The sequence below is a fragment of the Watersipora subatra genome, chromosome 7 (assembly GCF_963576615.1).
Source record: "Watersipora subatra chromosome 7, tzWatSuba1.1, whole genome shotgun sequence".
In the NCBI taxonomy this organism is placed as follows: Eukaryota; Metazoa; Bryozoa; class Gymnolaemata; order Cheilostomatida; family Watersiporidae; genus Watersipora; species Watersipora subatra.
This window is the reverse complement of record NC_088714.1, coordinates 31,524,871-31,549,442: the sequence shown is the minus strand read 5'-3', so window position 1 is coordinate 31,549,442 and position 24,572 is coordinate 31,524,871. Positions and strand designations below refer to the sequence as shown.

Genomic DNA, 24,572 nt, shown 5'->3' with positions numbered 1-24,572 from the left:
GTGGCACATTTTTTAACATCAGAGGAGTTGTTTTGGTGTAAATTCTTTGCAAAAACTTATATTTCAAATCGTAAACTGAATAGAAGTCATTCCAATTCCGATTTTCTTGACGGAAACACAACTCTAAAACATCAACCTGGTGTAAACGTACTTTAATTTTTGTACAACCAAATATAAATTCTTCGGATGAATATTGGAGTAATCTCCCCATGCCCAAGAGCAGGCGTGCCCAGTAGGTGTGTTCGGTAATCGGCTTGCCCAGTGGCCGGTGTGACCGGTTGCCAGTGTGCCCAGTTGCCAGTGTGCCCAGTTGCCAATGTGCCCAGTGTGCCTAGTGGCCGGTGTGCCCGGTTGCCGGTGTGCCCAGTTGCCGGTGTGCCCGGTTCTCGGCGTGGCCGGTGTGCCCAGTGGCCGGTGTGCCCAGGCATAGCTGATAATCAAAAGTCTATTTTGTCAGCTGTTTTAAAGAATAATGTTGCTGTTTATTATTGCCAACCAGAATCCGGTCGGACTGTTTTAAGATATAGCGCTCTGCAGTGTCACTAATGACAAGGTACCCCTATGTACTATTTATCCTCTGTTCGTCAAACAAACAAAGACACACTTCTCTGTTTGAGTTCATACGTCCTCTTTTAAGGTCATAGGTCATATTTCATGGTCATCAAGCATTTTTCAATTGGAACAAGTTTATGGCTTGAGCTAATTCCCATGTTGGTTGTTACTCATGAGTCTGAATTCATTATGTAGTCAAAGAAGGTGTGACTACAGCAAAGTCTGTGTTTACAAAAATCATGGCAGGGTTGACTACTGCAAGAGAGTTTTCTTATGAAACAAGTTATAATTGCTCAGCATGCTTGCATGTGAGCAGTAGCGCTGGTAAATGATGATATTGAAGACTTGTCATTATCATGTTATCTACTCGACTAAAGGATTTAACACATTGGGCACTTGCTAATATTGAATCAGTTTTCAGTAGCTCAAACCTTTGAATAACTTTTTTTTAAATAACCTAATATTCCTTACGAAAGCAAATTTTATTATCAATGTAATTATGGATGCCTTGTCAATATTCTTAAGGTACAAACACACTAGGCGATATTTAGTATGATATCACGCTAATCTGCGTTAGAACTCAATCAGCGAGCTCATGCAGAGTGATAACGCTAGACATTGTCTATCACAACTATATCACGTGCGAGACGCATTTCGATAGGATAGTTTTTCCAGAATGCACTTCTATGTCTGGTAATTTTTTTGTATCGATTACAACATTACAGTACACCAACAACATTTTGCTATTTTGTTACGATTAAAACATCATCAAACTAACACTAAATGTTTCATATATTTAATGAGAGCACACCCAGTCCTGTACGACACAACACACAAAAATTACAAAGAACCCCAATTGAAAACCAGCATTTGGGAGTCAATCGTTGCGCTGGTTGACCATCTTGAGAATGTTAAATATTTATTATATTAAATATAAAAACTACTGTAAAGTAACCTATAGATGAAAATGGTAAAATATTGCTGTTAAGAATGCAAGAATCGTTTTTTGTATTATATCTTCTTATAGTGAACAATCCATGAAAGTGAAATAGGCCTGATAATAAAGGCGGAAGTAGTTTACGTCGTTGCCTATAAGGCACAATTTTGACTTGAATTTGTTAACAACTCCGAAGAAACTAATGATACGGAATTTTATTGGCAGTTTGTGAGTGTGCCCACGTTATTGTTTGCTAGTGAATCGCTCAAGTGTGTTCAGGCAAACGCCTCATGACGCATGTGATAAAATCACCTAGTGTGTTTGCCCCTTTTGTCTTTCAGGTAGATATTGCTAAGGAATTTCAGTCTACTCTATGACCGTTGCTTATATATATGGGCAATAATATGTTTCTATTGCAATAGCTCAAGTTCAATCATGTTTCATTTTAATTAAGTTTTGTTTTTATCAACTTGTTTAAATGTTAAAAAACTGCACATTTAAAGTTTCACATTTTTTTTACACCATTAATGGGGAAGCAACCCAGTTGGTGAAGTTCTCACAATATGTGCATCTATGAAGTCTTGTGAACTCAGCGTTTAAAATGTGTAACTATTAGTCTTTCAACAGCCTATCATACAAAAGGCAAGGAAGGCAAATCTATAATCGGTTTGGGCATAAATCCCGGCTGGGAGGAATTTTAAATTTTTGCTATATATATATATCTTTTTGCTATATGGATATACAAAGTATTGTATACTTTTTAAACTGCATAGTCGACGGCATTTCAATGTCCCATTGTGAGAAGGGATGGTCAAAGGGAGGGCAGTCTATAATTCAAACACGAAGATGTTATTACTGTATGCATTCTCATCTCATGTCTCCTTTTACTCAGTTGCTGGGTGCAGGTTTAGTCTCACGCCCTTATTATATATACTATGTGGTGTCTACTGTAATGGGTGCAGGTTTAGTCTCATGCCCTTATTATATATACTATGTGGTGTCTACTGTAATGGGTGCAGGTTTAGTCTCACGCCCTTATTATACTATGTGGTGTCTACTGTAATGGGTGCAGGTTTAGTCTCACGCCCTTATTATACTATGTGGTGTCTATTGTAATACAATCACCTCGAGTCTTATTTGATTCATAGTTTATTCACATTTCTCTCAATTCAACTCAAGTTTTATATTACTATTTGCGTCCCTTTCCTCCGAGCAGTCCATCAAATCCCTGCAATCTCTCAAAGAGCTTCTTCTGTTCGTCATCTAGGTCAGCAAGGGCTGCAATTATTAATCATTCTTATAATTGGATCCATAATTATTGCTTTTTGCTATGGGTTCCACTTTTCTGTTTGAAATATATAGAATACTGGATCATGGTTGAAAGGTTTGATATACACTGGCAAATCATACACATGTAGATAAAAGTTAGTAACAATTTAGTGTCTAACTTGATGTTATTTTTCTCAACTTGGTGCTGTAAACTCTTCTTTTCATGTGCTAAGTTATCAAATTATTTATATTTTTTAATTATACATTAGGAAAAAGCAGATTAAAAAAAATCTTAAACAAGTTTTCAGTCATTTTGTTGATTAGGCTAAAAGTTGTCAAGCAGCAAATCACGATTTTATTGCGATTTCAAATGCAAGCTGGTAGATGGTAGCATTTGTTTGATATTCTCCTCTCTCTCTCTCTCTTCCCATAAGTTTCTCCCTCTCTTTTCTCCACTACCACTCTCTCCTCACCCCTACTCTCTCTCCCTGCCCCTACTCTCTCTCTCTCCCTGCCCCCACTTTCTCTCCTCCCTTCCCCCGCTCTTTCGTTCTCTCCCACTCTCTCTCTCTCCCTGCCCTCACCCTCTTCTCTCTCCCTGCCCGCACACTCTCTCCCTGCCCCCACTCTCTCGTTCTCTCTTTCCCTTTCCTCTCACCCTTCTCTCTCTCTCTCTCTCTCTCTCTCTCTCTCTCTCTCTCTCTCTCTCTCTCTCTCAACTGTTGAACACTCCTAGATTTGAAATTCTGGTCAACATCCTGATTGATAGTTGATGTGTGACTCTGATGGTGAACCTTTGATGTGTGACCAGAACTCGACTGTGTAAGCATGCCCCAGTGATTAGAAAGAGATGGGGAAGCTGCGTTTGTTGTACTAATCAAGTTGAGGGTTGTCTACGCATTGCTATAGTGGGTTTGCTTACCAAAACAGTTGTTTCCTCCATTTTCATTTAGATGGACAAATCCATGGCAGCAAGTGAGCTGATGACTTTTGCAATCTTTGTCTAGGTCAAGGTCAAACTGGGTCACATAGGTATAGGACACAGTGCTGCAAGGTTTAAATAACAAATAAGCTTTTTATTGGTGGAGGTAACCTGGCAAGGTACATATCCAATCATTGCAGCACCAAAGATTTGATGGTGTATTTCAAAGCTCAAGACAACCATAGTAACAAGTTTATAGGGTTCAAACTGACCAAGCTTGCGAAAACTCCATCCTACATTAACTGATTGTACCTCAATCAGGGAGAACTTAGCGATGGCTCTGACACCATTCTTATCATAGCTACTGCAAAGATAACTTTATACCATACTAAATACGTCTACAACGCGCAGTTTTTGAAAATAATCTACAAATTTACAAAAGTAAATAGTTACGGAAATTGAGTCCTAACTCTTTGATGCTATCTGCATATTCACTCCTACTACAACAGCAAACTATATTCTAATAGTTTAATGAAGTACCATTGGGTTCCATAAAGTTATATATACACATGAATTTTTTGTGACTAAAAACACTAGTTTCGTAGGCAATAGCAAAGAAAAAGCACTCAATACACTATGTGACGAGTGAATTATAGTATAATATAAAATATATAGAGCGCTTGACTGTTAGTTAATCACTACAAATCTGTTTCAACCTGTGTTTGCCGTCGTCAGATGATGAGAGCAGGTCTATATTTGTTTGAAATAAACTTGCAGTAAATTGAATAACATCTAAGAAGTACTCTTTGTGTTTTATTATAATATATATTCTGCCGGTAAGAGGTTTAAGGCCATGCTGCAGCATGTTAACATACTTATGATCAGACAATTACACATAGAACAATGATAATATTACTATATGCTACATTCGAAAGTTTTTTTTTAACCATTTGGAAACAATTCAACGCTGCCTTAGTACGAACCACGATAAATGGGTCAACCAGTTACCTAAGTAAGATACTTGACCTTATTATAATGACTGCATCGCGTCTAACTAATCGATAGTAATTTCGACTCCCAGTCGAGAGACTATAGTGGCATGCAATTAATTTACCCAAAAAACGGATATTCTACAAAAATCAGGGCAACCTTATTAGTAAGGAACCCATTTTATTATTTCTCTTGGGGAACAAATTGATCATTTACCTTAAAATGTCCTCTGATCATCACTTTTTCTTTGTACTGTACTGAACCAATAAGACATGGTGTGCTTATCGTGGCATGTACATTATCTAAGAGTTGTTCTATGTATTGTCAAGGACTCGAAACTTTAACTAATTTATGTGTAAATTAGTTAAAGTTTTAGTTCTAAGTCTAAATTAAACTTAATTTAAACTAAACTAAATTTAATTTCACCAAAAACCACAATTTTTGTTGTATTATCATTAAATTTTTTCAAAAGTTTGTCGAGTTGAACACAAGTACAAGTTATAGTGCCAAACAGTTGAAGTCTTGGCCAAAATTTGAATCTGCCCTATGCCATTTAAAAAGGTACATCTCACAGGCCCAGCAGTATCTCCTAGCACTCACTGAGTCTTAGTGCCGTAGATTGGGCATTTGCTCCAACCAAATGTACCACAGGATGTAGTGCCTGTCTGAACCTTGTAGTAGCCTTCTCGATATGCCTGCACGATCCTGGTTCGCTGCACACTCACTGGCCTGTTCACATCCTCCTTGCAGCACCAGTGCCTGTAACAGTCCCAGTTGAGAGTTACTGCTAGTTAAGAGTCATACATCTACTAGCGTTGGCATGCCATAGTTGTACAACTTCTCTCTAGTTACTTTTTAAAAAGCTGTCCCGACCTTTGTTTTACAGTTGCCATACGCTAACATAGTACTTTGTGACAGGTGGCTGATACATAGCACTTTGTGACAGGTGGCTGACAGGTGGCTGATGAGGTATATTTAAACTTTTCCAAGTTTTCATGAGTCGGCTTATCCTGACCATTGTTATAGTTTTAATACTCAAAACTTGCTAGGTTTGTTTAGAAACTGCATTGGTCGGATACTTTTGAAGTTTGAGTTGTGTGTATTGCCAAAACGTATTTATTTGCATTTTTTACCATGTGCATGCTCAGAAACGCTGCATTGTTGAGTGTGTGTCACATCATATTTTTACCCAATCAAACAACGAAATGTCAACTGGCGTGCGTATTTTATAAATTTATAATATTTTTTTACCTGACTTTTTCTAACTATGTGGTCGAACAATACTATTTCTATACTAACATCTTTGCGTTTTGCATATAGCAACCCAGTTTAAAAACCATATTCAAATAGCCTGCATTTGAATTAAATCTACACGCGGTTTCTCAACGACTTAGGATTATCTTTGATATGCCAAATCTACTTTATCATGAATACACAATTACTGTATTGATCTTTGATTTTGACCTGTAAGTTTCTAGAATGCTCGTCTATGTAGTTCTGGTCCTCTCTCTATGTGGTAACATTTATGTGACTTACAAATGATACCTTTGTGCTTCATTTTCATGAGAATCAGGCTTAACTCTTCACTCGTATATAACGTTGTGATTATTAAAGCAGATAACATCAAAAGATGTTTTAGTGCACTTTTGAAATGGGTGCAGAGAATCATAATAGATTATTCCAAAGTATCAAATGTGGAGTTAAAGTTTATGTAGGGAAATGAGAGTCGCAGGTACTGAGAATTTTCTGTTGGGATCCAATTATATATATTGCTTTATTTCTGTGTTGCATCACTGCAGCCAGTTGGGGTATTATGATGGGAATACTTCAACAGAATGATGGTGTTTCTTGTTGTTGATGTTCTCTCAATCATTATTTACTGTAATGATCTTTTTAGGCCTAAACAGTCAGATGATAATCGTATGATTAGAGCTGAGCCAGATATTTGAATTAAATCAAATTGTTTTAATTGCACTGGAAGATACGCGTTAGCCCAAAATTGAATGAATGAAGCGGTTTGAGTTGATCCAACGAATTTGAATTGCAAAGATTTAGGCTGCCAAGGTTTTGTAATTAATGTAAGTAAATGTGTATAAAAGTTTGTAAGTCATAAATAACCTTGATTACACAAAGAATAGAATAATATATTTACTTATTGCTGCCAGTTCTTTTCTCTCTGAATAGTCTAGCCTTTGTTTCCGCTGGAATCAAATGTTGGTGTCGTTCTATGAAGCTTTCTAGCTCTCGGTCATTGGCTAAGCAGATGCCAGCAGCCACGACCACAACTATCAGTGCTAGGAGACCTTTCATTTTTCCTATTTAACTTACAAATAGTGTTGTTATGAGTGTGCCAGTCTTTCGCAGTATCAACACCTGGTCCCTGTAACAATATCCAGTTTCAGCTACAATGCCTTGTCTCAGTACCTATTACCAGTAACATTACCTGAACCACTACCAATACCTACTCTGAGTACCAACACCTAGTCTCAGTACCAACACCTGGTCCCATTAACAAATCCAGTTTCAGTTACGATGCCTAATCTCAGTACCTGGTACCAGTGACATTACCTGAACCACTACCAATACCTACTCTGAGTACCAACATCTAATCTCAGTACCAAAACCCTGACCCAGTAGTAACACTTAGTACCACTACCAACACCTAGTACCAGTGTCAACACCTAACCCTGGTGCTACTTGCTAGTAATATTAGAAATTCATTACTCACAAAGTCTCAAAAACACAAATGAAGTACAGTGGACCATCACCGTATGATTTTAATTTGTTCCAGTGTTGGCATCGTAAGACAAAAATTTCGTATATAGGGGTATAACGCAAACACTCCCTGGTAAGAATCATTAAAATTTTATATACATACTATGCATATTAAAAGTTAGTAACAAAATAATATGTTAACCTCAAAACTATAGTTACCTGCAGTAACTTTAGTGTATTTAGTAGTTATGATCTGCAATCAAATTTAACGTTACAATGTAGTATGTCTAGTACGTACCGTAGGAGCTCTTACTTTCTAGGCAAACATATAAAATTTATGTTGAATTGAACTTAAATAAATTTAGCTTACTAAACACATACTTAAAGCTAAGTTTTAGTATTTATTTCTAACTACTGTAAAACCTCTAATTGAACATCACCTCTATTTGAACGCCACTTCAATTTAACCGCCACTATGGGAGAATTGAAAAGTTGAGTGCCACCCTTTATTTGAACAGCACCTTCATTTGACCGCCACTTAGACAATCTTTGATCTTTACGAACCCATATTATCAAGTTATCAGTAGAAAAGTGTCCACAAAATTGTACTAATAGTGAATCGTTTACTAACAATTAACTCTCTATTTGACCGCCGCCTCTAATTGACTGCCACTATAGAGGAAGGGTTGAAAAATAGAGCGCTATGGTGTTCAAATAGAGGTTTTAACAGTATTTTACTGAACTTGAACTGTTTCTTTGCTAAACTTTCATCATCTATCTGTTTCCGGTTTCGTTTTCACAATAACTAATAACGAATAACGCCGAATTGACAAAGATCAAGCATCGTATCTCTTCTATTTATTTTATCGCTTATCTGTTTCTGGTTTTGTTTTCACAGTGACTAATAACGCTGAACTGACCGAGATCGAGCATCGTATCTCTTTCATTCATTGTTAAAGGTTGACTTGCAAAAATATTCGCATTACAGTTATTTGGTATCAAAAGATTCACCATGTCTTACTCTGCTGTGTAGTAGGTGCAAAATATGTGGAAATTTGATTACAAGCTCTTAAAAGCTCAATTAGCTATCAATCAAAAGCTCAGAAAACAGCCCAATTTGAATTTCGAGAGAAATTTTTGTTGTTTTCGAAATGCGAAAAATATTTTGTATGGATAGGGTGAAAAATCAGCTTGTTCTTCATGGTGACCCTAGGGCGCACTGTAGTGTTGCGGTAAGCAACTTTATGATGCGTGCCAACAAGTCCAGTTTTAGTGAGCTCAATGATAAATGCTTAATATGAGTTTTTAGGCAAGAACCTCACTAATAAAATGATTTTTTACAAGTTGAAAGATGAATTAAATCATCACGTCTGTAGCAAGTGATTTATGTTGTTCGGTACATTTCCATTGTTCAAGAAAATAATTATGGTCTTTACTCGTTGGCTGTTTGCTTGTCGACTATCTGTCGACAAGCAGATGTCGACAAGCAGTTTTCCACCCTGTCGATAGAGTGAAAAATGACTCGAAAACGGCAATGACCTCCATCTTTGCACTACTAGTAGTAACTACTGAAAATCTGCTTCGTAATATCTCCATTTCCCCTCTTAAAACTCAACTTCTATTTGAGCTGTGCAATAATTCTTCGTGTTTCAAGAGCTTTCAGGAAGCTTATTTGTTGTCAACAGCTAAGCAATGACTTGAAAACGTTTAAAAAAATGATCTAATATATATATTTCTTTTACATTAAAGCTTCCAGCCTTAGCGAAAATCTCACTTATCCCCGTCACTATCCGAGCTTTCTGAAAATATTATATCCATTTTGCCATTTTTTCATAATCCTAGCCGATTGCTATATGACCTAAGTCGACAACTTGTACCTAAAATACATAGGTATAAATACACTTTATCAACTAGTTGTACGTCTAAAATACAATAGCTTTCAAAAATTAGAACGTAAACCCCTTAAATTTGCTTTTCCCAGTTTTTATTAAAAGAGACAAAAGTTTGATATACCTGTGGTAACTTGTGCTCGCCAACTCTAGCAGGTGCTGGCATGATCTGACATCTGTCGTTTCACATGACAAGTCATATTAGTATCAGAGACGAAGATCAGTTGGCGCTATTTGTTTTCTGTCTGGTATAATGATAGTTCAATAGTGCTTTATTTCTTATCACTCAGCTGGAATGTTATTTGGAATTATTATACCTTTATCTGGAAAGGCGTAATGTTTAATTCTTACCATGAAACTGTAGGTAGTTTTTCAGTTTATCATTTGCCTATTATATGAATTCAATCAGTAATTTTAGGGTGATGCTCTGAAATCTTTGTGATACGCTGAGAACCGATCATAGATCTGTTGTTGTGTATGTTGTATGTCTGGCTAGAGCAATGACAATTGAACCTGCAAGTTTGCCTTCTCAAATAAGTTTTGTAGGTTTTTTAGTGTGCATTGTTTGAATACTCGTGCAAAGGAGCCTAGATTCTGACCAGTCTGCGACTAGGCCCAGTTTGAATCTAGCCACTTTACTTATTGCCACCAACTACGTATGTGCATTCGTGATAACAAGTTACCGTAACTTAATGTGAGATATATTTGTATAAAAATAATATTATGGCACAAACATAAGTATAAAACAGGAGCACAGCTACTCTGCCTGTACGAATCTGTTTGCTTTCATATACGGATCTTCACGTGTTAGGCTCCTCCCCTTTCTTTGCTCGGTTTGGTGACATCCAGCCAGCAGCACACTCGCGGAGTTTTTTGTGCCAAGCTGTCCTCAGTGGTGGCTCGGCTGCTTTCACCACACTTGCGAATCTTTTTTACAAACTGAATTATTTTGCTGGAATTAGATTCTATAGTTCTCCCAGTCATTCATAGAGACAACCAAATATCATTCTATATTCTTATAGTTCCTAGCCCTATCTATGTATTTGGAGATAAACGAGATAGTTTGTTTCAGGATGGTACCAATTGTAGAAGTACTTCAGTCATACTGTTTTGCAAGATCAATGACGCATGGAGACCACGTTTTTCGGCTGTTTCTTGCTTTATGTCTATCAGCATCATCCATTTTCTAACCGCTGTCCTTTGGATTTCCCACTTCATTTGGTCTGATGGCATGCGAAAAGTTATTTACACGCGCTAATGCAGTACTGTAGATCAAAAAGAAAGCCCTCGATTCAAACTAAATATGTGACTTACTAGAAGTTCTGTTCGCTGTGTGCCATGTACATAGTGTAAGTTACTCCAAAATAATCACTTGTTTCACCAATTTTGGCTCATATGCAAACACATATTTGGTTTGAACATGGCACCCAAATAAATAAACATGTAGGCTATAGTAGGCTTTTCTCTAGTGACTCTAGTAACTGTAGCACTACAAATGGGAGTCGTCTCATTTTCTTCTGACTATAAACAGATCAATTCTAGGTCTATTTAGCAGCTGTTTAGAAAATGAGTAGTATATTGAATGCGATCTGAAGTTGATGTTTTTGAAGACAACAAGCGTGTCCGTCTCATTAGATGTGTTCACTGGCTCTCAATACGTTGTAGATATCCTTCCATATAACTGGATGATTTTTGAATGTCGCTGTTCTTGTCTACATTCAGTTTTAATGGTGTGCCGTCAGTTTGGCTGGGAAAATTAAAGCTTATGATTATTGCATCGATTCGAGCTTCTCTCTGTTATTATTATGTCAGAAAGCATATGAATAGAAATTGCTGGCAACTTTCTGTCGCTACTAGGCACTACACATGTTTGGTGAGATGTTTAGGTGAAATGTTTTTAATAATAAGTAAAGACTGGAGCTAAATTAAAAAACTACTCTGGTCGTTGTCAAGGTAACAATCATTTTATTATTTAGAATAACTTTTATGAATGATCATAAATTTTGCTTACTGTTGTTGAAGGTAGCTCATGTTAATTGTTTCGTGTTATCGATTTGAGGCTCCAAGTCTTTGATAAAAAAGTTACTGTTTGTATACCCTATAACCTGTTCTGCCGCAGCGACGAGAAGCAGGACTATGATTTCATGTCATCAATTGAGGTGCTGATTATGGATCAGGCAGATGTATTTCTCATGCAAAATTGGGATCATGTTTTGGTGAGTCAGTTATTAGATATTTATTACACATGATAGTACATGGAACACCAGGGTATGTACCAGTTTGAATGTCTTTGACTCCGCCATTAAGGTATGGTAAACGGCATGAGTCACTAACAAACTAGCTAGCTGTGTGAATAGCACAGAGCTGTACTTTCTATAACAAAGTTTGTAGAGGTTCGTAGAGGCAAGCCTTAGCCTGTTTTCTATCACATTTAAAGATCAACTGGCACAAAGCTTTAGTAGATTTTATCAGAAAGTATTAGTATTTTTCTATCATTAGTGATTGTTCTGGATGTTTGAGGTGATCTGACTACCAGAATGTTTGATGATTGAAATCGAGAAAACTTACTTGATCACAGTTAAAATTCTCATAAGAAAAAAGATGTGACCAGACTTCTCCCAAAATTGTGTCAGTAGTCATGCATGTTGTTAATAAGTGATGAATATACGGTCTCATCGGCATGGGATACTTATAAGTTTACACAGCATTTAGAAGGAAAAAGTCGGACGATTTCTAACTAGCCTGACCTACATGTATCTTTAGATTATTTGAAACATCTGTGAAAATGTATCTGAAGCTATATTCGAAGTTTCATTTTAGCGATCATGAACAAATCCAAGATAAATATATGTCAATAAAGACGTGTAACACTGCAACTTGAACATCATAGTCGATGTCATAACAAGAAGAACAAACAGGAAACACGACTACTGGCCTCATTGTTGGAGACAAATTTTTTCTTTGACCATTTCAATTTTGAAACATCCCAGCAGTCAGATCACCTCCAATATAAAAAACAATCGCAAATGATGGTAAAATACCAGTGCTTTTTAATACATTTTACTAAAAACTTTGTGCAAACTCATCTTTAAGTAACAACATTGTATTTTTTTCGAACAATCATAACAAACTATTTTCAGTCGTGATTGAGAGTGCACGGATAGCATGAAAGAATAAACAAAACTGGTTTATAATCTAGAGAGCAAAGGAATGTGCCGCTTCTCTTTATCACATCATTCTCACCATTGATGAACACACGGTTGAAGCGAAGCAGCAACATCTCTTTTCATATGTCACGCTCAGTAGTGCATATCGGAATCTTTCGTATAATAGTAATTGTCTACCCATGCGGGTGCAACTCCTTTGTGTTAAACTGCACCACTAAACCCATATTACTTCATTATACAGTTATATTTGCAGTCACTAGAACTGTCTTCTCTGACTCCATAGACTTATTCACCTTGAGGACTCAGTGGCCCTACTCACATACTGGAAATACACTGTTATAATATGTTTTCCAACTGAAGCGAATGTGATGGCAAATGAACTCTGAACGTGTTAGCGTTTGGTGCTCAGTTTTATTCTTTCGGCAGCATCTGCTCAGTTTGCTGCATGTGCAACCGAAAGGAAGTCATGACACAGATTTCTCGCGCATCAGAATGTGGACCCTGAATGGACACGCCAAACATTACCGGCAGACCATCGTGCAGAGTAGCGTTTATGACCCTCACCTAGCAGCCATCTTTGCTAAGCATTGTTCAAGTGAGTGTCATATCGACTACATCTCATACGTACTTGGCAGCAGCATGGTACTCAGGCTAATCAGCAGATGTGTATCTTTTGACACAGGGTCTGCCCAAAGTGCTACATTTTAACACTTGAAGCCTAGGCCCCAAACACCCGGGGTAACTCGGCTTCATAGTTCCGCATTGTTTTTCCATACTTCCGGTTTGCGTAAGATTACAACATTTTGGTCGCGTTGTGCGGTAGGTCTATATGTTTTCTGCATAGTTCCGAAGTTTCAAGTCGATAAGATTATTAGCTCTTGAGATACCGCCAAAATACCAAGGGCACTTCTAATTGACTGAGAACTTTCACCAGGGGATGTTTGTATTATATATTTACTATGGTTTCTATACCTCTCCATACGATTTTTTCACCATTTGATGCCAACACTGGAACGGATTAAAATCGTATCCTGAGGTTGCACTGTATAACTAGCTAAGGCTATCGATTTAGAATATATAGTTCTTTTATTTAAGGGCTATTGAGGGTTGAGAGTTGTCAAACCTTGACCGTAGATTACATCATTTGAAAATAACTGGAAGGTTTGTCGTTGAAGTTCAAAAATTTCATTAAAAAAAGTTAATAAAAAAGTCATAAATTTATTTGGAAATAACTTTTGTACAAAATCTGTACATTACAGTCAAACCTCTACATATGATGTTAATCCATTCCAATATTCTTTTCGTATGTCAAAGTGTCATTTATTGTAGTTTTGTTTAATTCATTCCACATTTCAGAAATCTAATGATAAATATTTATTTACATATAGCGTTAAAACAAATTGATTTTATAAACTACGTAAAACATCAAAGTGAAAAACTAAACAATATGTCGGGAACTAAATAGAGTGTGAATGAATGAAATCAGGTTTTATTGGCATTTTTCCTTCACATTAAAAATGGCTGTATTGATGTGTAATCATTACCATGCAGAGGACAGACTCTGCATAGGTTGAGGTGGTGATAAAGATAGTACATAGGTAGTGATAGTGATACAGTATACACATACATGTATATTATTTTATCCTTAGTTATCTCTCTTACTCATTTTCTGTTATCAGTCAAATTGTAAAAAAATGTATCAAACATTTGAGTGACCAATAATTCCCTAAGTTTCCTCTTATACGTGATCAATTTTAACTAAGGCTGTAATTTCAAAGGTCATACACAATCAATTTTACCAAATTTGAAGATCGCTGAGTAGCTGATCAAAAATGAACTGCTTATTTTTTTATTTACTGTTTATTGCTTACAGATTTTATTTATTGTTTGTTACAGATTATGCAGGAGAAGTGCGACTACAGCCTCTACCTTCTACTGGTTCAATATGTCATATCACCTCAGCTATGCCTCTCATCTTCCAACGGTTTCACTCTGTTAGCTACTCATCTCTGCCAGATGACAGATTTGATTACTTCACTAGAGAGGTGAATAAGGGGTTGTCATCTCTCATTACTATAGGGCTAATAACTCCAACATTGCTAATTATACTTTTCTTATCAGCAAATATGCTTAGCTGATAAGATGACTTGTAATACAGTCTACCAAGAGGTAGCAGTAATCTTAATCTGGAATAATATAAAACGTCTATTTGAATGCCAAGGCGCTGTATTTTACAATTCTTCCCTTATAGCGGCGTTCTATTAGAAGTGATTAAATAGATGGTGCGCTGTATTTTTTGACTGGCTCATCAGAATTTTGAAAAGATAAATTAACCCCTTCATGTTTGGCACTCTCTTTTGGGCGGAGCAACATTGATGTCATTGGCCTCGGCATTTTTGGTAAACCATTTTTCATATACGTTGAAGTATCAGACAGGGTTAAACAAGGAATTATTTTGTGTAGTTTAGCCTGATACAGCTATTCGTTATTTTGTTGGTTTCGCTATTAAAGTTTTAAAGAAACAATTGTAAAGCTTTGAAGTTAAAAAACGGACTTCGATACGCTATAACAATGGCTGCTATTACATCATACGGTGTTCCTGAAAAAATATTCTCATCATTCATCAAAAAGCTTTGAAGTCTTTAAAGATTGTAAACCACATTATGAACAAATTTGAAGACAAAGGATCAGATTTAGACGTTGGTGACTTCCAATCAGAGTGTAGTTCTGAAGATTGTGATGATCGAACTTCTCAGGTACACCATCACTAACACCATGGCAACCACTACAGCAACAACGAAAGAATTAATTGTTATTGATGTAACCGATTCATTATTAGTACCATTTTGTGGACACTTTTTACTGATCACTCTCTATTTCGGGTTCGTAAAGATCTAAAAGTGGAAAAGTGGGAGACAAATAGAGGTGGCGTTCAATTAAAAGGTGGCGCTCTATTTTTCAACCCTTCAATAGTGGCGTTCTATTAGAAGTAGCGTTCAAATAAAGTTCAAAATAGGGGTTTTGTGGTAACTTAGATTTTTGCTAGTAGGTGACCTGAGTATGTAGGCTAGGTTTGAGTAGCACTATAGAATGATCTACTGTACTGCCATGCTTTGAATGGGTTTACAGTTGCCCATTGCCAACGATTTCGTACCCTATTGTTTCAACGATTCGAAGTTGCACTATAGATCTTTCCTAGATTGTTGATGTATCCTTCTAAACAAAACTTGTTAAAGTAGACTCACTGTCAGGTCAAGGTCACTTTTCAATTCATGTGTTGTCAATTAGTCGCACTAACAAAAAAAGCATTTCATTATCCTCGTATGAGCGACCATCCAGAAAGTCAAGTAGAAACAACAGTGAGTAGCAGTAGAACGATTATGTAGCAGACACCGGTGTGGTTGAGTGCTAAAGTTTTTTACCTCCACTGGGAAGAGCTTAGCCGAGTATTGATTCGAATCCATCAGCAGTTAGCGTTTCTGTAGTGTTGAAGTACTCAGTGAATGCCTTTAGACAAATTTAGCGACGTGAAATGGCGTCGAATGCGTTTGGATTTTACCATTTTTATAATTAGGTGTGAAGGCAACTCCGAACCAATTCGAAGCATGGAAACGCAGCGATACATTCTATAGTGCTACCAAGAAGCATGTAGAAGCTGCACCCAGCTATAATTCTTAAGCATCTCTACTTTGTTGTCATTAGTCTTAAAGATGCTTTGAAGGCCGTACTATAGCCATTGAGTGATTTTAGTAATTATAGAGTGATTAATAACCATAGGGAGACTTTTATCAGGTAGTTCTAATAACATGATAATACATTTTGGTTTTATTGGGGACTTGACCTTTGAACTATTAGGATTAATGGTGTACTTTATTCAAGTGTGAGAGAATAAAATTAAACTTTGGTTTTATATTCATTTCAATACCAAAAGTTAATTTTATTTAAAACCAATCTCTGGTGCCATAACAACAATATTTGATACTGTATTACTGCTTGCGTCTGTCAAAAGAATGGTTCAATTGTTTTTGTAGTGTTTGGTTTATGTTGCTTTGACCTCTTAGCATGATCTCTGTCTCCTAGTCTCAAAATCAAATGTAAAAAATGTTTGCTCTTTGTTTGGACTTACAGCAATAACTGCCATTATATGTGGATATAATAATGAGTTGTATATCTGGCACATTGGAGAGTTTCTGCCTTTTTGTTTTTTTCATTAAGCATTGGCCATCTTTGCTCCTTAGGTATTGCCACAGTTTACAGACAAACAGCGTGCGGGTACTCTAATATATATCCCTTCCTACTACGACTATGTTAGGATTAGGAACTATCTAGCGAAACATAAGCACGAGACTTCGCTGGTTTGTGAGTGAGTATTCTGTTTACCTTCTGCTGTTAATTAATTTATACAGCCACTATGTTTCTGGTTCTTGTGTAGACATCAGAACAATTCAAAACTCATCAAAGAGCTAAACTAAACTGTGAACAGTTTCTAATTGGTCGTTTGAGTATAACGTTAAATTCTGTACATGTTTTTAGGTATGCTAGCGACAAGGCGATTCGAAGAGCCAAGAAAAAGTTTTTTACAAAGGAAACCCAATTCATGCTTTATACTGAGAGAGTTCACTTCTTCAGAAGGTCAGTCCGTACTCTGTATATTTTTGTGACTTTAATCCGGTTTGATAATACAAGGCAGCTGAATGTATCTACTGCAGTATTTATTGACGAGTCACATTCATGATTAAGGTGTTTTGTTGTGATCATAGGGAAAAGAAATCTAGGCTAGGACAGCATAACTTACCAGAGATTTAACGATGTGATGTGACCCGTTCATTAATTACCAATTCATAGTGACTTATTTATTCTAACAGCGTTCATTAGTTACCAATTCATAGTGACCAATTCATTCTAACAGCGTTCATTAGTAACCAATTCATAGTGTCCAATTCATTCTAACAGTGTTCATTAGTTACCAATTCATAGTGACCAATTCATTCTAACAGCATTCATTAGTAACCAATTCATAGTGACCAATTCATTCTAACAGCGTTCATTAGTTACCAATTCATACTGACCAATTCATTCTAACAGCGTTCATTAGTTACCAATTCATAGTGACCAATTCATTCTAACAGCGTTCATTAGTTACCAATTCATAGTGACCAATTCATTCTAACAGCGTTCATTAGTAACCAATTCATAGTGACCAATTCATTCTAACAGCGTTCATTAGTTACCAATTCATAGTGACCAATTCATTCTAACAGCGTTCATTAGTAACCAATTCATACTGACCAATTCATTCTACCAGCGTTCATTAGTAACCAATTCATAGTGACCAATTCATTCTAACAGCGTTCATTAGTAACCAATTCATACTGACCAATTCATTCTAACAGCGTTCATTAGTTACAAAAATTTCTTTCACACTGTCATGCTCGAGAAGTCTTCAAACTGGTATTAGACTAGGCACTGTGCCGCGTGGCGCAGTTAGGATCTGTTGGCCACTATTTTAATAGTTTTTTTCTAGTTGTCACACTACTAGTTGTCACACTACTAGTTGTCACACTACTAGTTGTCACAGTACTAATTGTCACAGTACTAGTTGTCACACTACTAGTTGTCACACTACTAGTTGTCACACTACTAGTTGTCACAGTACTAATTGTCACACTACTAGTTGTCACAGTGCTAGTTGTCACACTATTAGTTGTCACAGTACTAGTTGTCACAGTGCTAGTTGTCACAGTGCTAGTTGTCACACTATTAGTTGTCACAGTACTAGTTGTCACAGTACTAGTTGTCACAGTACTAGTTGTCACACTACTAGTTGTCACAGTACTAGTTGTCACACTACTAGTTGTCACAGTGCTAGTTGTCACAGTACTAGTTGTCACAGTAATAGTTGTCACAGTAATAGTTGTCACACTACTAGTTGTCACAGTGCTAGTTGTCACACTATTAGTTGTCACAGTACTAGTTGTCACAGTGCTAGTTGTCACAGTACTAGTTGTCACAGTAATAGTTGTCACAGTACTAGTTGTCACAGTACTAGTTTTCACACTACTAGTTGTCACAGTACTAGTTGTCACACTACTAGTTGTCACAGTGCTAGTTGTCACAGTACTAGTTGTCACAGTACTAGTTGTCACAGTGCTAGTTGTCACACTACTAGTTGTCACAGTGCTAGTTGTCACAGTACTAGTTGTCACAGTGCTAGTTGTCACAGTACTAGTTGTCACAGTAATAGTTGTCACAGTACTAGTTGTCACAGTACTAGTTTTCACACTACTAGTTGTCACAGTACTAGTTGTCACACTACTAGTTGTCACAGTGCTAGTTGTCACAGTACTAGTTGTCACAGTAATAGTTGTCACAGTAATAGTTGTCACAGTACTAGTTGTCACAGTGCTAGTTGTCACAGTGCTAGTTGTCACACTATTAGTTGTCACAGTGCTAGTTGTCACAGTACTAGTTGTCACAGTAATAGTTGTCACAGTACTAGTTGTCACAGTACTAGTTTTCACACTACTAGTTGTCACAGTACTAGTTGTCACACTACTAGTTGTCACAGTGCTAGTTGTCACAGTACTAGTTGTCACAGTAATAGTTGTCACAGTAATAGTTGTCACAGTACTAGTTGTCACAGTGCTAGTTGTCACAGTGCTAGTTGTCACACTATTAGTTGTCACAGTACTAGTTGTCACAGTGCTAGTTGTCACAGTACTAGTTGTCACAGTAATAGTTGTCACAGTACTAGTTGTCACAGTACTAGTTTTCACACTACTAGTTGTCACAGTGCTAGTTGTCACACTACTAGTTGTCACAGTGCTAGTTGTCACAGTAATAGTTGTCACAGTAATAGTTGTCACACTACTAGTTGTCATAGTGCTAGTTGTCACACTATTAGTTGTCACAGTACTAGTTGTCACAGTGCTAGTTGTCACAGTACTAGCTGTCACAGTAATAGTTGTCACAGTACTAGTTGTCACAGTACTAGTTTTCACACTACTAGTTGTCACAGTACTAGTTGTCACACTACTAGTTGTCACAGTGCTAGTTGTCACAGTACTAGTTGTCACAGTAATAGTTGTCACAGTAATAGTTGTCACAGTGCTAGTTGTCACAGTGCTAGTTGTCACACTATTAGTTGTCACAGTACTAGTTGTCACAGTGCTAGTTGTCACAGTGCTAGTTGTCACACTATTAGTTGTCACAGTACTAGTTGTCACAGTGCTAGTTGTCACAGTGCTAGTTGTCACACTACTAGTTGTCACAGTACTAGTTGTCACGCTACTAGTTGTCACAGTGCTAGTTGTCACAGTAATAGTTGTCACAGTAATAGTTGTCACAGTGCTAGTTGTCACAGTGCTAGTTGTCACACTATTAGTTGTCACAGTACTAGTTGTCACAGTGCTAGTTGTCACAGTGCTAGTTGTCACAGTACTAGTTGTCACACTACTAGTTGTCACAGTACTAGTTGTCGCAGTAATAGTTGTCACAGTAATAGTTGTCACAGTACTAGTTGTCCCAGTGCTAGTTGTCACAGTGCTAGTTGTCACACTATTAGTTGTCACAGTACTAGTTGTCACAGTGCTAGTTGTCACAGTGCTAGTTGTCACACTATTAGTTGTCACAGTACTAGTTGTCACAGTGCTAGTTGTCACAGTGCTAGTTGTCACACTACGAGTTGTCACGCTATTAGTTGTCACAGTACTAGTTGTCACACTACTAGTTGTCACAGTGCTAGTTGTCACACTATTAGTTGTCACAGTACTAGTTGTCACAGTGCTAGTTGTCACAGTGCTAGTTGTCACACTATTAGTTGTCACAGTACTAGTTGTCACAGTACTAGTTGTCACACTACTAGTTGTCACAGTACTAGTTGTCACACTACTAGTTGTCACAGTGCTAGTTGTCACAGTACTAGTTGTCACAGTAATAGTTGTCACAGTAATAGTTGTCACACTACTAGTTGTCACAGTGCTAGTTGTCACATTATTAGTTGTCACAGTACTAGTTGTCACAGTGCTAGTTGTCACAGTACTAGTTGTCACAGTAATAGTTGTCACAGTACTAGTTGTCACAGTACTAGTTTTCACACTACTAGTTGTCACAGTACTAGTTGTCACACTACTAGTTGTCACAGTACTAGTTGTCACACTACTAGTTGTCACAGTGCTAGTTGTCACAGTACTAGTTGTCACAGTAATAGTTGTCACAGTAATAGTTGTCACACTACTAGTTGTCACAGTGCTAGTTGTCACATTATTAGTTGTCACAGTACTAGTTGTCACAGTGCTAGTTGTCACAGTACTAGTTGTCACAGTAATAGTTGTCACAGTACTAGTTGTCACAGTACTAGTTTTCACACTACTAGTTGTCACAGTGCTAGTTGTCACAGTGCTAGTTGTCACACTACGAGTTGTCACGCTATTAGTTGTCACAGTACTAGTTGTCACACTACTAGTTGTCACAGTGCTAGTTGTCACACTATTAGTTGTCACAGTACTAGTTGTCACAGTGCTAGTTGTCACAGTGCTAGTTGTCACACTATTAGTTGTCACAGTACTAGTTGTCACAGTACTAGTTGTCACACTACTAGTTGTCACAGTACTAGTTGTCACACTACTAGTTGTCACAGTGCTAGTTGTCACAGTACTAGTTGTCACAGTAATAGTTGTCACAGTAATAGTTGTCACACTACTAGTTGTCACAGTGCTAGTTGTCACATTATTAGTTGTCACAGTAATAGTTGTCACAGTAATAGTTGTCACAGTGCTAGTTGTCACAGTGCTAGTTGTCACACTATTAGTTGTCACAGTACTAGTTTTCACACTACTAGTTGTCACAGTACTAGTTGTCACACTACTAGTTGTCACAGTGCTAGTTGTCACAGTACTAGTTGTCACAGTAATAGTTGTCACAGTAATAGTTGTCACAGTACTAGTTGTCACAGTGCTAGTTGTCACAGTGCTAGTTGTCACACTATTAGTTGTCACAGTACTAGTTGTCACAGTGCTAGTTGTCACAGTGCTAGTTGTCACACTATTAGTTGTCACACTACTAGTTGTCACAGTGCTAGTTGTCACAGTGCTAGTTGTCACACTACGAGTTGTCACGCTATTAGTTGTCACACTACTAGTTGTCACAGTGCTAGTTGTCACAGTACTAGTTGTCACAGTACTAGTTGTCACAGTACTAGTTGTCACAGTGCTAGTTGTCACACTATTAGTTGTCACAGTACTAGTTGTCACACTACTAGTTGTCACAGTACTAGTTGTCACACTACTAGTTTTCACACTACTAGTTGTCACAGTACTAGTTGTCACACTACTAGTTGTCACAGTGCTAGTTGTCACACTATTAGTTGTCACAGTACTAGTTGTCACAGTGCTAGTTGTCACAGTGCTAGTTGTCACACTATTAGTTGTCACAGTACTAGTTGTCACAGTGCTAGTTGTCACAGTGCTAGTTGTCACACTATTAGTTGTCACAGTACTAGTTGTCACAGTACTAGTTGTCACAGTACTAGTTGTCACACTACTAGTTGTCACAGTAATAGTTGTCACAGTAATAGTTGTCACAGTGCTAGTTGTCACAGTAATAGTTGTCACAGTAATAGTTGTCACACTACTAGTTGTCACAGTGCTAGTTGTCACACTATTAGTTGTCACAGTACTAGTTGTCACAGTGCTAGTTGTCACAGTACTAGTTGTCACAGTAATAATTGTCACAGTACTAGTTGTCACAGTACTAGTTGTCACAGTGCTAGTTCAGGACTTGTTGCATGTTGCAAAAGTACCAGAATATTGTACAAGTGAATTTTTAATAATTCTTCAGGGAATGCTCATATAATTACACTAATCGGCTTCAGTGTATGATCGTCTCCAATGAGCCATCAGCTGATGGCTTTCTTTCACAAATGATAAATAAATGAAAATTATTTGTTTACGCCTTGTCAGTGCATCCTATGCTTCAATGGATAATGATTGTGATTGGATAACTCTTATATATACTAGCCTAAAATGTATTGCAAATTTTATGTCTTTAGTTTATATTTTAAAAATGTCACAATTTGCTCTGTCTGATAATATGAATCGATAAATCTTACCCAAAAATATTATTATAATCTCGACTTCTAATGTTATCAGCTGAATTTATTATGTGTTACGTGTGCTGTCAGTTAGCTAATAAAGTAGGTATTGCATGACTATTTCACAGACCTTTTTTAGGTTTTGATTTTGTTAACAACCAATTTTAGATGAGGTTTCCTTAGTCTGCCTTTTTTACAAATTACGCATTAAAATACTGTTGACTAAGAATTTCTGCTTCCCAAGCAATAGTTCAAATAGGCGTATGTAGAGAAACATTGAAAAATGGTGGTTTTCTACATGCGCTGAAGCAGTGTAGTATTGAAACGGGCTGGATGAAAACAAAGATTAAGACAATTTTTCCCTTTTCGTCTTTCAAGCTCATATTAATAGACAGCTGCACCCAATAGTATTATTTTTGCAATTCATGCCATAAAATTAGCTACGATAATAATATGCTCACGATAATATCCGTAGGATTTGCTTTTGGGACTGATGCCAAGTTTTATCAATTGCAGTTCTGCAAATCTTTAAAGGTTGACTTGCAAAAAATTTCACATTACAGTGATTTGGTATCAAAAGATGCACCATGTCTTACTCTGCTGTGTTGTAGTTGCAAAATATGTGGAAATGTGATTACAGGGCTCTTAAAAACTCAAAAACGAACAGTTAATCGCAGCCATCACGAAAACGCCGTAGATTAGAATCCCTTTCCAAATTGGCTCAAATGGGACGTAGTTGAACACAATGGCTTCTGTTTACACTTTCATGAAACCTCATTCGTCGAAATATTTTCCCAAATATACTTCATGCATTCAATAAAACCATGTCTATTGTCCTTACGTGTCTATTTCATCATCATTGTAATGCTGTCACTTTGAGCACTGATATCTCAAAACTCACCGTAAAAATTTGTTTAATTTTGCTAACCTTAGCTCGAAGGAGTACATAACATCCTCTGATAAACATAAGGAGCCGGTTGGTCACCTGTGCTAGTCGAAAAATGCTGCAGAAATTGTTCACGCTATTTAGCAGGAAGTATGGATCACATGATCAGATTAAGACGCGATGATTAGATCAAGCTGAAATGAAACTGTAAAGTAGCGAGCATCTATATTTGACCTGGGCTTTCCGGTAGAACCCGAAGTGTTTGTCATAAACTTGTGCTACGAAACGTTTTATATTGAGCCTTTTGTTGGCCTTTAACATCACGTGATAACATCACGTGTCAAAACAGTAACCACAATGTTTGAGTACGTCATCGAAATAAAGATATTCCAAACTATGACTTTTTCATGATGGCTGCGATTAACTGTTCGTTTTTGAGCTTTTAAGAGCTTGTAATCACATTTCCACATATTTGGCACCTACAACACAACTGAGCAAGACATGGTGAACCTTTTGATACCAAATAACTTTAATGTGAATTTTGTTGCAAGTCAACCTTTAAAACAAAAGAGAATAACATATTAAAAATGCCTTGTCTATAGCATTAGATTGTCTTTAGGCGGTTGACTATATGGCTGTAATGAGAGTAATTCATGTTTATCATCAAGTCTCGCCACTTCTTTAGCTGAACAATTCTAAATCTTATTGGTCCATGAAGGAACTACCATTTATTAAAATACAGTTGTATGTCTTATATTGTGTTTAAAGATGCGTCGACTTTGCTTTTGTCACCTCTTCTGGGTAGGGTTATTTTTATTACTTTATTGGTGATAATTTCATTGCTCATATACATCATTTATCGCTTCTATGAGCAAGTGTCTTTATCCATCAACACAGGCTACCATGTCCTGTTATCAAGCAAGCAGGCTACAATGCCCCGCTGGCAAGCACATAAGCTACAATGCCCTATTATTAAGCGCACAGGCTACAATGCTCTGTTAGCAAACAGACATACTGCAATGCCCTGTTAATTTGCTGACAAGGCATTATAATATTGCTAGATATATTGTGATCACATATAAACAGTTTATTTTGCAGCTCACTAGTTAGAGGTGTTAAAATATTTATTGTTATTTATTGTGATTGCTTCATTTA

General features: G+C 37.0%; 3 protein-coding genes across 3 annotated transcripts in view; 1 reads left to right on the top strand and 2 right to left on the bottom strand.

The window, feature by feature from the left end:
- The window catches only part of LOC137400163 (U3 small nucleolar RNA-associated protein 25 homolog), a 51,842-nt gene that overhangs the window by 26,797 nt on the left and 473 nt on the right, over window positions 1-24,572 (top strand). Inside the window, exons 14-18 of the mRNA XM_068086478.1 lie at window positions 11,394-11,490; window positions 12,868-13,036; window positions 14,338-14,486; window positions 16,680-16,804; window positions 16,975-17,073. Of these exons, the coding sequence (XP_067942579.1) occupies window positions 11,394-11,490; window positions 12,868-13,036; window positions 14,338-14,486; window positions 16,680-16,804; window positions 16,975-17,073 (639 nt within the window). The remainder of the gene's footprint in view (window positions 1-11,393; window positions 11,491-12,867; window positions 13,037-14,337; window positions 14,487-16,679; window positions 16,805-16,974; window positions 17,074-24,572) is intronic.
- Window positions 2,679-6,980, bottom strand: LOC137399608 (uncharacterized). The gene is made up of 4 exons (XM_068085785.1): window positions 6,823-6,980; window positions 5,271-5,429; window positions 3,681-3,805; window positions 2,679-2,767 (listed from the first exon to the last, which is right to left on the bottom strand). The coding sequence occupies exons 1-4, from the start codon at window positions 6,978-6,980 to the stop codon at window positions 2,679-2,681; spliced, it is 531 nt and encodes a 176-aa protein (XP_067941886.1).
- Window positions 17,213-24,464, bottom strand: LOC137399607 (mucin-22-like). The gene is made up of 3 exons (XM_068085784.1): window positions 24,433-24,464; window positions 19,463-21,918; window positions 17,213-17,217 (listed from the first exon to the last, which is right to left on the bottom strand). The coding sequence occupies exons 1-3, from the start codon at window positions 24,462-24,464 to the stop codon at window positions 17,213-17,215; spliced, it is 2,493 nt and encodes an 830-aa protein (XP_067941885.1).